At 41.2% G+C, this 14418-nt stretch overlaps 1 protein-coding gene across 1 annotated transcript in view; it reads left to right on the forward strand.

The window, feature by feature from the left end:
• traf3ip1 (TNF receptor-associated factor 3 interacting protein 1) overlaps positions 1-14418 on the forward strand; it is a 151190-nt gene that overhangs the window by 82366 nt on the left and 54406 nt on the right. Inside the window, exon 12 of the mRNA XM_063051778.1 lies at positions 9693-9729. Coding sequence (XP_062907848.1) covers positions 9693-9729 — 37 coding nt within the window. The remainder of the gene's footprint in view (positions 1-9692; positions 9730-14418) is intronic.

Genomic DNA, 14418 nt, shown 5'->3' on the forward strand with positions numbered 1-14418 from the left:
CTAACATGTATACATCAAACAAAACAACTTTCCTCTGGACCACAGTGCACTCAAAAACTTGTATCACACATAACACATAAAAAAACATTACCACAATTCAAAGTGCATGTAGTGCACAGCACAGGTAAACAGTACAGTAAACAGCTTGCTGTCCTAGTGACGAGACCTTGGTGGTGGCAGGGCATTCATTGGTCTCACAGCCTGAGGGAAGAAGCTATTGCTCAGTCAGACAGGCCTAGTCCTGTTGCTCCTGTACCTCAAATTTTATGACAATTTGGAAGGAGCTAGAATGAGAGAAGAAACCATTAAAATGGGTAAGCAATGCCTAGGAATGTTATTGCAAGCAGATAGTAATATAATTTCTAATAGTGTGAAGGACCAAGAATAAATATTCTCCATTCTTCCAGGCAATTTCAATTTTTTTTTGTTTAATTTGGTAGAATAAGATATAAAAGAGGAGAATTTCTAAAACAAAAAGTTCAACCAAAATAGATTAAGATAAATAATTTTGATCTGCTAGACTATACCCGGACTACACCTCTTCCACCCCGTGACTTTTAAAACTGCCATCTCCTTTACTTAATTTCTCCATCTCTGCTGCATTTGCTCTCAGGATGAGGCTTTTCATTCCAGAATGAAGGAGATGTCCTCCTCCTTCAAAGAAAGGAGCTTCCCCGCGTCCCCCATCAACGCTGTTCTCAACTACATCTCTTCCATTTCGCACACGTTTGCCCTCACCCCATCCTCCCATCACCCCACCAGTGATAGCGTTCCTCTTGTCCTCACCTACCACCCCATCAGCCTCCGCATCTGGCACATAATTCTCCATAACTTCTGGCCATCTCCAACACAACACCAAGCACATCTTTCCTTTCTTTTTCCTCCTTTCCCCCCCTCACTTTCTGCATTCTGCAGGGATTGCTCCCTACACAACTCCCTTGTCCATTCATCCCTCCCCACTGATCTCCCTCCTGACAATTTTCCTTGTAAGCAGAACAAGTGCTATATCTGCCCCTACACCACCTCCCTCACTACCACTTAGGGCCCCAAACAGTCCTTCCAGGTGAGGCGACACCACCTGTGAGTCTTTTGAGGTCATCTTCTGTACCCGGTGCTCCCAGTGTGGCCATCTGTATATGTGTAAGATCTGACGTAGATTGGGAGACCGCTTCACCGTTCACCTATGCTTCATCCACCTGGGGAGAAAACAGGATCTCTCAGTGGCCGGCCGTTCTAATTCCAATTCCACTTCCATTCCGATGTGTCAGTCCATGGCCTCATCTACTGTCGCAATGAGGCCGCACTCAGGTTGGAGTTGTATTCCATCTGGATAAGCTCCAACCTGACAGCCTGAACATTGATTTCTTGAACTTCTGGTGATTCCCCCACCCCCTCCTTCACCATTCCCCATTCCCTTTTCCCTCTCTTATCTTATGTCCTTACCTGACCATCACCTTCCTCAGGTGCTCTTCTCCCTTTTCTTTCTTCCATGGCGTCTGTTCTGTCCTATCAGATTCCCCCTTCTCCAGCCCTGTAAGTCTTTCATGAATCAACTTCCTAGCTCTTTACTTCACTCCTCCCCCACAATTTCACCTATCACCTTGTTTCTTCCTCCCTCCAGTCCCCTCCCCCCCCCCCACTTACTAACTGTGACTCCTCATCATTTTTTCTCCAGTCCTGTTGAAGGGTCTCGGCTGGAAATGTTGACTGTATTCTTTTCCGTAGATGGCCTGGCCTACTGAGTTTTTCCAACATCTTGTGTGTGTTGCTTGGATCTGCTAGCACAAGGTTGCTCTTTATTATAGAACATGATGAGAAATGGAAGTAGAAAATATAATGAATATTAAAATACCTAGAATGCTGGAGTTCCAGTCATTAGTTTAGGAAAAATTGCTGATCTATCAGTAATTTTATTAACTTTGATCATAACCCAGGGTTTCCAAGATGTAACTCTAATCTGCTATTGGAGAGGGATAAAAATTGTCATACAAATTAACCTACATGAAAAAAAAAATAGCTTAGTCCTCCAATGGAGTAATCTGATACAGCTTGCACACTTGATTATTATTATCATTAAATGTAAGATAGATAGAATCATAGAAAACCTACAACACAATACAGGCCCTTCAGCCCACAAAGAAGTGCTGAACATGTCCTTACCTTAGAAATTACCTAGGGTTACCCATATTTTTCAAGGCTCCATGTACCTGTCCAGGAGTCTTGTAAAGGACCCTATCTTATCCGCCTCCACCACCATTGCTGGCTGCCCATTCCACGCACTCACCACTCTCTGCGTAAAAAAACAAACAAACAAAACAAAACAAGACTTATCCCTGGCATCTCCTCTGTACCTACTTCCAAGCACCATAAAACTATGCCCTCTTATGCTAGCCATTTCAGTCCTGGGAAGAAGCCTCTGACTATCCACACGATCAATGCCTCTCATCATCTTATACACCTCTATCAGGTCATCTCTCATCCTCCATCGCTCCAAGGAGGAAAGGCCGAGTTTACTCAACCTATTCTCATAAAGCATGCTCCCCAATCCTGGCAACATCCTTGTAAATCTCCTCTGCACCCTTTCTATGGTTTCGGCATCCTACCTGTAGTGAGGCGACCAGACCTGAGTACAGTACTCCAAGTGGGGTCTGACCAGGGTCCTATATGGCTGCAACATTACCTCTTGGCTCCTAAACTCAATCCCACGACTGATAAAAGCCAATGCACCGTATGCTTTCTTAACCACAGAGTCAACCTGTGCAGCAGCTTTGAATGTCCTATGGACTCGCACCCTAAGATCCCTTTGATCCTCCACATTGCCAAGAGTTTTGCCACTAATACTATATTCTGTCATCATATTTGACCTACCAAAATGAACTACCTCACACTTATCTGGGTTGAACTCCATCTGCCACTTCTCAGCCCAGTTTTGCATCCTATTAATGTCCCGCTGTAACCTCTGACAGCCCTCCACACTATCCACAATACCCCCAACCTCTGTGTCATCAGCAAATTTACAAACCATCCCTCCATTTCCTCATCCAGGTCATTTATAAAAATCACAAAGAGAAGGGGTCCCAGAGCAGATACCTGAGGCACACCACTGGTCACCAACTTCCATGCAGAATATGACCTGTCTACAACCACTCTTTGCCTTCTGTGAGCAAGCCAGTTCTGGAGCCACAAAGCAATGTCCTCTTGGATCCCATGCCTCCTTACTTTCTCAATAAGCCTTGCATGGGGTACCTTACCAAATGCCTTTCTGAAATCCATATACACTACATCTACTACTCTACCATCATCAATGTGTTTAGTCACATCCTCAAAAAATTCAGTCAGTTTCATAAGGCACGACCTGCTTTTGACAAAGCCATTCTGACTATTCCTAATCATATTATGCCTCTCCAAATGTTCATAAATCCTACCTCTCAGGATCTTCTCCATCACCTTACCAACCACTGAAGTAAGACTCACTGGTCTATAATTTCCTGGGCAATCTCTACTCCCTTTCTTGAATAAGGGAACAACATCTGCAACCCTCCAATCCTCCAGAACCTCTCCCATCCCCATTGATGATGCAAAGATCATCACCTGAGGCTCAGCAATCTCCTCCCTCGCCTCCCACAGTAGCCTGGGGTACATCTCGACCGGTCCCGGTGACTTATCCAACTTGATGCTTTTCAAAAGCTCCAGCACATCCTCTTCCTTAATAGTTACATGCTCAAGCTTTTCAGTCCGCTGTAAGTCATCCCTACAATTGCCAAGATCCTCTTCCATAGTGAATACTGAAGCAAAGTATTCATTAAGTACCTCTGCGATCTCCTCCGGTTCCATACACACTTTTCCACTGTCACACTTCATTGGTCCTATTCTCTCACCTCTTATCCTCTTGCTCTTCACATACTTGTAGAATGCCTTGGGGTTTTCCTTAATCCTGTCTGCCAAGGCGTTCTCATGGCCCCTTCTAGCTCACCTAATTTCATTCTTAAGCTCCTTCCTGCTAGCCTTATAATCTAGATCTCTATCATTACCTCAAACATGAGGAAATCTGCAGATGCTGGAATTTTAGGACGAAGGGTCTCTGCCTGAAACGTCAACGGTACCTCTTCCTATAGATGCTGCCTGGTCTGCTGCGTTCACCAGCATTTTTTGTGTGTGTTGCTCTATCATTACCTAATTTTTTTTTTAACCTTTTGTAAGCTCTTCTTCTTGACTGGATTTACAACAGCCTTTGTACACCATGGTTCCTGTATCCTACCATCCTTTCTCTGTCTCATTGGTACTTACCTATGCAGAACTCCGTGCAAATATCCCCTGAACATTTACCACATTTCTTCTATACGTTTACCTGAGAGCATCTGTTTCCAATTTATGCTTCCAACTTCCTATCTGATAGCTTCATATTTCCCCTTACTCCAATTAAACACTTTCCTAACTTGTCTGTTCCTATCCCTCTCCAAAGCTATGGTAAAGGAGATCAAATTGTGATCACTATCTCCAAAATGCTCTCCCACTGAGAGATCTGACACCTGACCAGGTTCATTTCCCAATACCAGATCAAGTACAGCCTCTCTTCTTGTAGGCTTTTCTACATACTGTGTCAAAAAACCTTCCTGAACACACCTACCAAATTCTAAACCCCTCGCTCTAGGGACATGCCAATCGATATTTGGGAAATTACAATCTGCCACCACAACAACCCTGTCATTATTACACCTTTCCAGAATCTGTCTCCTTATCTGCTCCTCGATGTCCCTGTTACTATTAGGTGGTCTATATAAAAAAACACCCAGTAAAATTATTGACCCCATCTTATTCCTAACTTCCACCCACAGAGACTCTGTAGACAATCTCTCCATGATTTCCTCCTTTTCTGCAGCCGTAACACTATCTCTGATTAACAGTGCTAAGCCCCCACCTCTTTTGCCTCCCTCCCTCTCCTTTCTGAAACATCTAAAGCCTGGCACTCGAAGTAACCATCCTGTCCCTGAGTCATCCAAGTCTCTGTAATGGCCACAACATCATAGCTCCAAGTACTGATCCATGCTCTAAGCTCATCTGCTTTGTTCATAATACTCCTTGTATTAAAATAGACACATCATAAATCATCGGTCTGAGCGCGTCCCTTCTCTATCACCTGCCTATCCTCTGTCTCGCACTGTCTCCAAGCTTTCTCTATTTGTGAGCCAAACCACCTCTTCTTCCATCTCTTCAGTTCAAGTGCAATCCGTCCTTTTTGTATAGGTCACACCTGTCCCAAAAGAGGTTCCAATGATCCAGAAATCTGAATCCCTGCCCCCTGCTCCAATCCCTCAGCCACACATTTATCCTCTACTTCATTCTATTCCTGTACTCATTGTCACATCCAGTAATCCTGAGATTACTACCTTTGTGGTCCTGCTTCTCAATTTCCTTCCTAACTCCCTGTAGTCTGTTTTCAGGACCTCCTCCCTTTTCCTGCCTATGTCGTTGGTACCAATATGTACCACGACCTCTGGTTGTTCTTCTTCCCACTTCAGGATATCGTGGACGTGATCAGAAACATCCCAGACCCTGGCACCTGGGAGGCAAACTACCATTCATGAGATTTTTGGTTTTTATTGAAACCATAGCTGCTGAAGATCTATAGATTTTGTTTTTTTTCTATCATTGCTGAATATTAGCAATACTATTAATAAAAACAGACAGATGTTGGATTTTTTCAGTCTATTTGTTGTCAGCCATGGAGAAAGACTGAATATAATCTATATTCTGCAAGGGATTTTTTTCAAAAATAAAGAGTATGCCCTTTTTAAATCTGTAATGAAAATGATACCAAAATTTAGTTTGTTTTCGGGGGCAGGAAGAACAATTCTAGTAGAGATTATAACAATGCTGTGGGTTTAAAAAAACAATTGTGTAAAAGGACTCATGATATTGACTTCTTGAATTGAAAGCAAACAGGAATTTCACACTATTAATAGAAGTCTGGTGATGATTCCAATGGCATTCCTAAACTATGAGCATGATTTTGAAAAACATTAGAGACATTCATTTGAAATTTTAGGTTGATTTCCAGTTAAGTATTTATTAAATAACATACAAGTATACTTTTATTAAAATACTTTTTCACATTAAATTTGCTTTTAATGTTAGGACAGCACAGTGGTGCAGCTAGTAGAACTGCTGTCTCACAGTTCCAGCAGCCTGTGTTCAGTCCTGACCTTGGGGTCTGTCTGTGTTGTTTGCACATACTCCTTGTGCTCACATGGGTTTCGTTCAGGTGGCTTTCCTTCCACATTCAAAATTGTGTGGATTAGTAGGTTAATTGGCCACTGTAAATTTCCCCAGTGTTTAAGTGAATGGTAGAATCTGGAGAAAACTGATGGGAATATAGGATTAATATAAATGGGTACTTGATGTTTGATGTTACCAAAGATGCTGTTTTTGTGCTGAATAACTGACTGTATAATTAATAACCTACACAATTACAGCTTAAAATCAACATTGACCTGTTAGAATGAGGAATGACCTGCTTTTCCATGGTTCCTAAGATGGGAAGCTATAGTATATTTTTAGTACTCCATGATGAGTTTCAATGCTTGCAGCTGTAGTCCAAAATAACCAGATGCAAGGTAAAGCTTGTTGTATCCTGCTGCAGTGGATGTGTGTTCTAGCCCTGTCCTTAGAAAAAGATGTCTGTATTGTCATTCTGATATTCTAGTTTCTTGCACTAACTACAGTTCTATTGACATTAAATATTGTGGGTTCATAAGCAGAAGGAATTGATTGAGATTGCCTGCTCTCACTTTGAATTTATGTGAAAAGCAGGTTCATAACACAAAATCAGTTGCATCAATCAAAGCTAGGTTGAAATACAGATTTCACAGTGTAGAGGGCTTTAGCGCAATTGTCTCATTCAGAGGATGGATTTAAATAAAATAGTGATTCAGTTTAATGAAGTGCAATAAATATGAGGCAGTGCAATCTAAATCTGATCGAGGCTGGATGTATATGCTTAAATATTTAAAGGTAAATGTAGAAGGGTCTTAAGAAAGTATGTGGAAACTTGGATTGAATCCCCAAATTTACAAATCCAAGAGCAAGAATGTCACGCTAAACATTAACAAGTGATTGGTTTGGCTAAGCTGATATATTGTGTACTCTTTTGGACACTCCGTTGTAGGAAGGATGTCATGGCCTTGGAGAAGATGCAGAAAAAGTGTTTCAAAAGAGCAAGTGGGAAGAAACTACCTTCACCTTTCAAATGGTTTTGTGACTAGAGGTGTTTAATTGAAAATAATTAGCAGAGGGAAAACTCTGGAATATAGTTCTTGCTTGGATGAACCTAATGTTAATATTTGAAGAGGACCAATTCTTGGTTAGCTGGTAGTGGCGGGTAGTAAATGGGACTAAATTAGACAGCTCTTTCAAAGGGCTGGCATGGGTACAGGAGTATGATTTTTATGATGCTGCAGTATGAAATCTGGTTCAAAAATTGCAGGTCAACTGGCAAAGGTAAGAAGCAGAATGTATTTAAATTTCAAATGATGCTGATCATAAGAACTAACGTTTAAGAGCAGGAGTAAGATGTACAGTCCCTCAAGTTTACAGCACTGTTCAGTAAGGTCTTGGCCTATCTGATCATGCCCTTGGCTCTACTTTCTTGTTTACTTGATTCCCATAATACTTGACTCTGCGATAGACCAAAATATGTCTGTCTTGGTCTTGAATGTTTTTAGTGATTTCAACCATCACAGTTCTCTGTTAAGACTATTACCAAGATTTATGACCCTCTGATAGAAGGAAATCCTCCACATATCTGCCTTGACTCAGAAAGGACCAGTCTCAAACTATATATACAATAGTCCTGTGTTCCCTTGTGAGATAAAACATCCTCTTAGAAACTGCCTTGTCAAAACCAGTCAGAATTTTGTGTTTCAATATGTTTACTTCCCTTTTCTCAATTCCAACAAGTATCAGTCCACCTTGCGAAAGCTTTTCTCAGAAGAACCCTTTTGTCCCAGGAATCACACTGGGGCAAAGACATAGTCATGTTAACAGTTGACGGAGTTGGATTGGAATCATGGGAAAGTGGAAAATATATCAGTAAGAAATGAAAGAACCAATGAAAGTAAATGCTAATACACCCTCTGACGATAGTGAAAGAATAATCATACAGCTGCAACCAGAGATGGTAGAAAAGAAAATCTGGATGGTATCCAGAAATTTGAAATTTACAATTTCCACTTCTCCCCATCCTCCTCCCTCCTTGCTTCCCTTCCTGCTAGCTCTGACCCAGAGAGGACCAATAAGTTATTTTAAAATACCTTTTCAATCACTTAAAACTGGCAAAACTTTGAATATTGAAATTTGTGATGTCCTATTTTCGTATGACAACCTTGATAGTCTTTTTCCCCCTCTTAGAACATCTGTGTCCTATGTTAATTTTAGTGGAATAATTGGTACACCCAGACTTTATTTAATACAGCCTACTTATTTGAGGAGTAAGCAGATGTAAAATGGGCTGATCTAGATAAGGTGAGAGTAAAGCAAAGATCTCAAATTTGAGTTGGCCATCACTTACTTTTATGCAGAATTCAGTATCATTGTTTCCATGGGTTTCGATGAAAATAGTTGACAACCCTAGTATTGTTGCAGGTATGATTATAAATTCTAGAATTAACTTGATTTGCTGCTTTAAAAAAGAATCCCCTATGCTTATGGAAGGCTCAAGTATATTTTCACTGGTTGTTATTATTAAACTCATGATACACAGTTTTCAGGAAAAGTCAACAAATAGTGAATTACAGTGCCACATTGACAGAAAACTGGTATGTAGTAAACTGTAATTTATAATTTACTTTTTGTTTTTGTTTGGCAATACAGTACAGTAACAGGCCCTTCCAGTCCAATGTGTCCGCACTGCCCAATTACACCCATGTGACCATCCTAACCCATATGTTGTTGGAATGTGGGAGGAGTCATAACTTTTCTGATTTGTAACTGATTATTGATCTGATCCACCTGACAAACCGGGCAACTAATCAATATGGTATTAGTCACTTTGCCCACTGATCAGGCTGCTGTGTTGTGATTTACATTTTAAACATGCTTTGAGTAGATAAGAGTGTATGTTCTGGCATATAAAGCTTCATTCTTTAAATATGTATAGCCACTTCCATTTACATCATATGAGTTCAACTACAATTTTAAACCCAGGGATAGTATGTTTAATTATTCATGGCACAGTAAGCCGATTATCAGGAACTAGAAGAAAATGGGTAGATTTGGTTTGTTCCTTTGTGGGCTAAGAGTTCTGCTGGGGGTAGTAGGGGTATGGGGGCAAGGAAATGTTGGTCTGCCATGACTGAAACAGTAAAATGTTCTACAGTTGTCTTAATTAAAGCTTTGTCTCCAACTCTTGTATTTTTAGAGGAAGTTTTAAAACATCTTATCTCCTATTCCAAGAACAATGAGCAATTTAAATACTGGAATTATTACTAATTTTTAACCTCAAAAGATGGAACAATAATCATTCTACAATAGTGAAACAATGGCAATACAGTAGAATATGATTAGGATTGTTTGCCCTTGATTTTGAAATATTTAAAAATATTAATAATCACATTTCGTAAAAGAAATGTTACCATTTGCTCTGGAGTGATAGAATGGTTAATTGGATTTACTTCAAATCTGTTTTTATTTTCTAGGTGGCAGTAGTAGAACTGCATGATGGTGAAGACCATGGTAAGTGCAACTAATAAATGCTACTTAATGTCATAGCTTCCCTTATTTTGCATCATAAGTGGTGTCATGCAGAGATATTTAATGAGGTTTTCTTTTCTTTTAGCTTTTTAAAAACTTTATTTCGATAAAAAGATAAACAATCTATTAAGTCTAGTGATGTTAAGTTTGTTAAATACTAAGCAGTGTGGATAGCTGGGAACATAAAGTGTCTAGTGAAAATGTTGTGTTTAGTTTGTGTGCAGATCTCATTGATAGTGTTCAGTGTGGGTGATTATATGGTAATTTAAGGTATGATTTGTTGCATAGAGAGATTTAAAAGCCAAGTATTGAAATTGCAAAAGGCTAGTGAAAGATAAAGAAACATTTTTTAAAGACATTAGTTTGTTGGCCTATCCTTCGTGAGCTAGAATTACAAAGGGTGGAAGTTATGTTACAACTGTACAAGGCTCTGCCTTAACTGCATCTAGTGTATAATTCACTTACAGCACCCCACCAAAGACAGTCAGGCCTTAAAATGTTAAATTATGAAAGGTTATGTTATTAAGCTTGTATTCCATTGAATATAGGAGTTATAAAGAGATGATTTAAATTTATTATCAAAGTGCATATCTGGCATATTTTCTTGTGGGTATTCACAGTAAATTCAAGGAACATAATAGAATCAATGAAAGACTGCACCCAACAGAACAGACAAACAATCAATGTACAAAGGGCAACAAACTGTGCAAATATGAAAAGAAAAATGGAAATAATAATAGTAAAAAGCAATAAATATCGAGAACATGAGATGAGTCCTTGAAAGTGAGCCCATAAGTTGTGGGAACAGTTCGGTGATGGGGCAAGTGAAGTTATCCCCTCTGGATCCAAGAGCTTGATGATTGAGGGTTAATAACTGTTCCAGAAACTGGTGGTGTGTGTCCTGAGGCTCTTTTTCATGTTGCCTGATGGCAGCAGCAAGAAGAAAGCATGGCTTGTATGGTGGGGATCCTTGATAGATGTTGCTTCCTGTGACAGTGCTCAGCGCTCCGTGTAAATGTGTTCAGTGGTGGAGAGGGTTTTACCGTTATGGACTGGGTTATATCCGCTTTTTTTTGTTTTTGGCTTTTCCAATCAAGATCTTTGGTGTTTCCATTACCAGGCCATGATGCAACTTGACAATATAATCTCCATTGCACATTTATAGAAGTTTGTCAAAGTTTTAGATAACATGCTGAATCTTCACCGACTTCAAAGAAAGTAGAGGTACTGTTATGCTTTCTTCATGATGGCACTCATATGCTGCATCCAGGACAAATCCTCTGAAATAATAACACTGAGGTATTTAAAATCGCTGACATTCTCCGCCTCTGACGCCCCGATGAGGACTGGTTCACGGACTTCCGGCTTCATCCTCCTGAAGTCAATAATCAGCACCTTGGTCTTGCTGACATTGATTGGGAGGTTATTGTTGTGGCACAACTTGGCCAGATTTTCAATCATCCTCCTACGTTCATCGCCACTTTTGATTTGGCTGACGACTGCAGTGTCGTCAAACTTAAATATGGCATTGGAGCTGTGCTTAGCCTCATAGTCATAAGTATAAAGTGAGTAGAGCAAGGGACTAAGCACACAGCCAGGTGGTGCACGTGTGCTGATGGAGATTGTGGAGGAGATGTTGCCACTCTGAACTGATTGGGTGTTTAAGTGAGGAAATCAAGGATCCAAGTGCATAAGGAGGTATTGAGGCCAAGGTCTTGAAGTATATTGATTAGTTTTGAGGGGATGATAGTATTGATTGCTAAGCTAGTCAATAAAGAACATGCTGATTATATGCATCTTCACTGTCCAGATGTTCCAGGGTTGAGTGAAGAGCCAATGAAATGGCACCTGTTGATGACCTGTTGTGCCAGTAGACAAATTAGAGTGGATCCAAGTCGCTTGTCAGACAGGAGTTGATGTGTTTCATTACCAACTTTTCAAAGCACTTCATCACAGTGGATGTAAGGGCTACTGGATAATTGTCATTGAGGCAGGTCACCAAGTTCTCCTTGGGCACTGGTACGATTGAAGCCTGATTGAAGCAGGTGAGTACCTCAGGCTTCCAAAGTGAAAGGTTGAAAATTTCAGTGAATACTCCAGCCAGTTGATCAGCACAGGTCTTTAGTACTGGGTCAGGTGGGACATCTGGATGTTTTCCTTGAGTTCACCCCCTGAAGGGAGCTCTCACGTCAGCCTCAGAGACTGAAATCACAGGGTCATTGGGGGCTTTGGGAGTTCCTGAAGGTTCCTCCATGCTTTGACAGTTAAAGGAACATAAGGGGCATTGAGCTCATGTGGGAGCAAAGTCTTGTCGCTTGGTTTCACTTTTGTAGGGGGTGATAGAATTCAAGCCCTGCTACGGCTTTTTAGTGATTCAAGTTGAGCTTGGAATTGCCACTTTACAAGTGAGATGGCTTTCTGGAGATTGTACCTGCCCTGTATTGAAATTTCATTGACCCTGTTTAGTATAAGTTTAAATATTCTAGCCTTTGAAAATTTAACCCATCTGAATTTTACAGTACAGTTGGCCCTCCGTATCAGCGGGTGCCGCATCCACGGATTCAACCAACCGCGGATTGAAAATATTCAGGAGAAAAAATTCCAGAAAGTTCCAAAAAGCAAAACTTGAATTTGCTGCGCGCCGAGCACTACGTTGAATCCACGCGAATGAAGTGATGTGTAGGCATACGCTGCTGTAGCCTCCCGCCATTTCACAGATCCTCAGTCTCTGTCCAGCACTCGGTTTTTGAGCATTGTTCGCGTCGCGTCTCATTCATTTGCTACTTGTGAGCGAGAGGAAGGAATTTAAGGCTAGTAAGGGATGGCTGGCTGGCTACGTAAAGCGCTACAGCCTCAAGAACTTAAAGATCACAGGAGAATTGGCATTGGCTGATGCCGAGGCAGCATCAGCGTTCCCAGAAGAGCTACGATGGTTGTGTCTGTACTGAACATGTACAGACATTTTTTCTTGTCATTATTCCCTAAACAATACAGTATAACAACTATTTACATAGCATTTACATTGTATTAGATATTATAAGTAATCTAGAGATGATTTAAAGTATATGGGAGGATGTGCGTAGGTTACAGGTTTCCCCCGCCATCCGAAGGTAGAGCGTTCCTATGAAACGGTTCGTAAGCCGAAATGTCGTAAAGTGAAGAAGCAATTACGATTTATTTATATGGGAAAATTTTGTGAGCATTCGCAGACCCAAAAATAACCTACCAAATCATGCCATATAACACATAAAACCTAAAATAACAGTAACATTTAGTAAAAGCAGGAATGATATGATAAATACACAGCCTATATAAAATAGAAATACTTTTCCACAATCATTACTGAACTGTTCTCCGTAGCGAAAATCTCATGCAAGCCCTGTCGGCAGAAAATCTCATGCAAGCGCTGTTGGCAAAAACATGCAAGCGCTCTCCAGTAACCTTTAAGCTATGAAGCTGCCAAATCATACCAAATAACACGTAAAAATACACAGCCTATATAAAGTAGAAATAATGTATGTGCAGTGTAGTATCACTTACCGGAATTGGTTCAGCGCCGAGCACACTGATGGTGGTGTGTTAGGCTGAGTCGTTGCAGGTTGGGATGGTGCAGTGGCTCCCACCCTCCAGGACGCCGAGTGATACATTGCTGCGAAGCACGCAGGGGTCCAGTGGTAGCCGGGAGGCACACAACACATCTTTGAGAAAAAAAGCCGAAATAAACAAGCTAATTAGGTGCTGCCCAACACGTAATTGTCGGCCCAGATCAGTGCCGATTTCCGATTGCGTCATCTCTGATCTGGGCCGACAATTACGTGTTGGGCAGCACCTAATTAGCTTGTTTATTTCGGCTTTTTTCTCAAAGATGTGCTGTGTGCCTCCCGGCTACCATTACATTCTCTGCGAATCGGTATCTCTCCGTGGCCTGGGGGTTGGGGTGGTGGGACACTGGGGTGTCATCGCGTCATCGTCTGTTTCCATTGGGGCAGGCAGCTCATCTTCTTCTATCTCTGCCTGCCTCGATGTCGAAGCTCGAGGTTCGTCGTCTGCTGTGGCTGATGTGGAAGGCTTGCTTGACTGCTGAGCCTCGCGCATTTTTCTATCATATAGTTCTTTGTAAGGACTCAAACCATCCTGCAAATATCTCCTAAACCGACATACCCTTTCAAAATTAAAGTTGTACTTTATCATTACTCATTCGGTTTCGATTCTTATCCTTTTTTCTTCCAATTGCATCAGCTCTTTATCTGTCAGTTCTTGGTCATCGGGTGCCAAAACCTCTTCAACATCATGTTCGTCAGCTTCCACAAGCCAAACTCACTTTGTCCTTACTTCGTTCACCACGATCAAAACGCTAGTTTCACGCTTTTCACATAACACCCTTACAATCTCTTTCAGGCTTTTCCGATACCTTAGAACTCATCTTGCAAACGGCTGCTCACATGCTCGTGTTTAAGCAATGCCGGTGAGAATCCGGGAGAGAGCGGCTGCTCAGGGCGCGCGCTGATCTTTTCGCACGCTTGACTTTTTATCGCGCGCTGCTTTTTTTTTCGTAACAGTGAAAACATCTGAAAGCGAAAACAGGATGCTAATGTAGGTCTTTCGTAACAGTGAGGTTTCATAAAGCGAACGTTCAAAAAGTGGGGGACACCTGTATATGCAAATACTACG

The sequence above is a fragment of the Mobula hypostoma genome, chromosome 6 (assembly GCF_963921235.1).
Source record: "Mobula hypostoma chromosome 6, sMobHyp1.1, whole genome shotgun sequence".
Taxonomy (NCBI): domain Eukaryota; kingdom Metazoa; phylum Chordata; class Chondrichthyes; order Myliobatiformes; family Myliobatidae; genus Mobula; species Mobula hypostoma.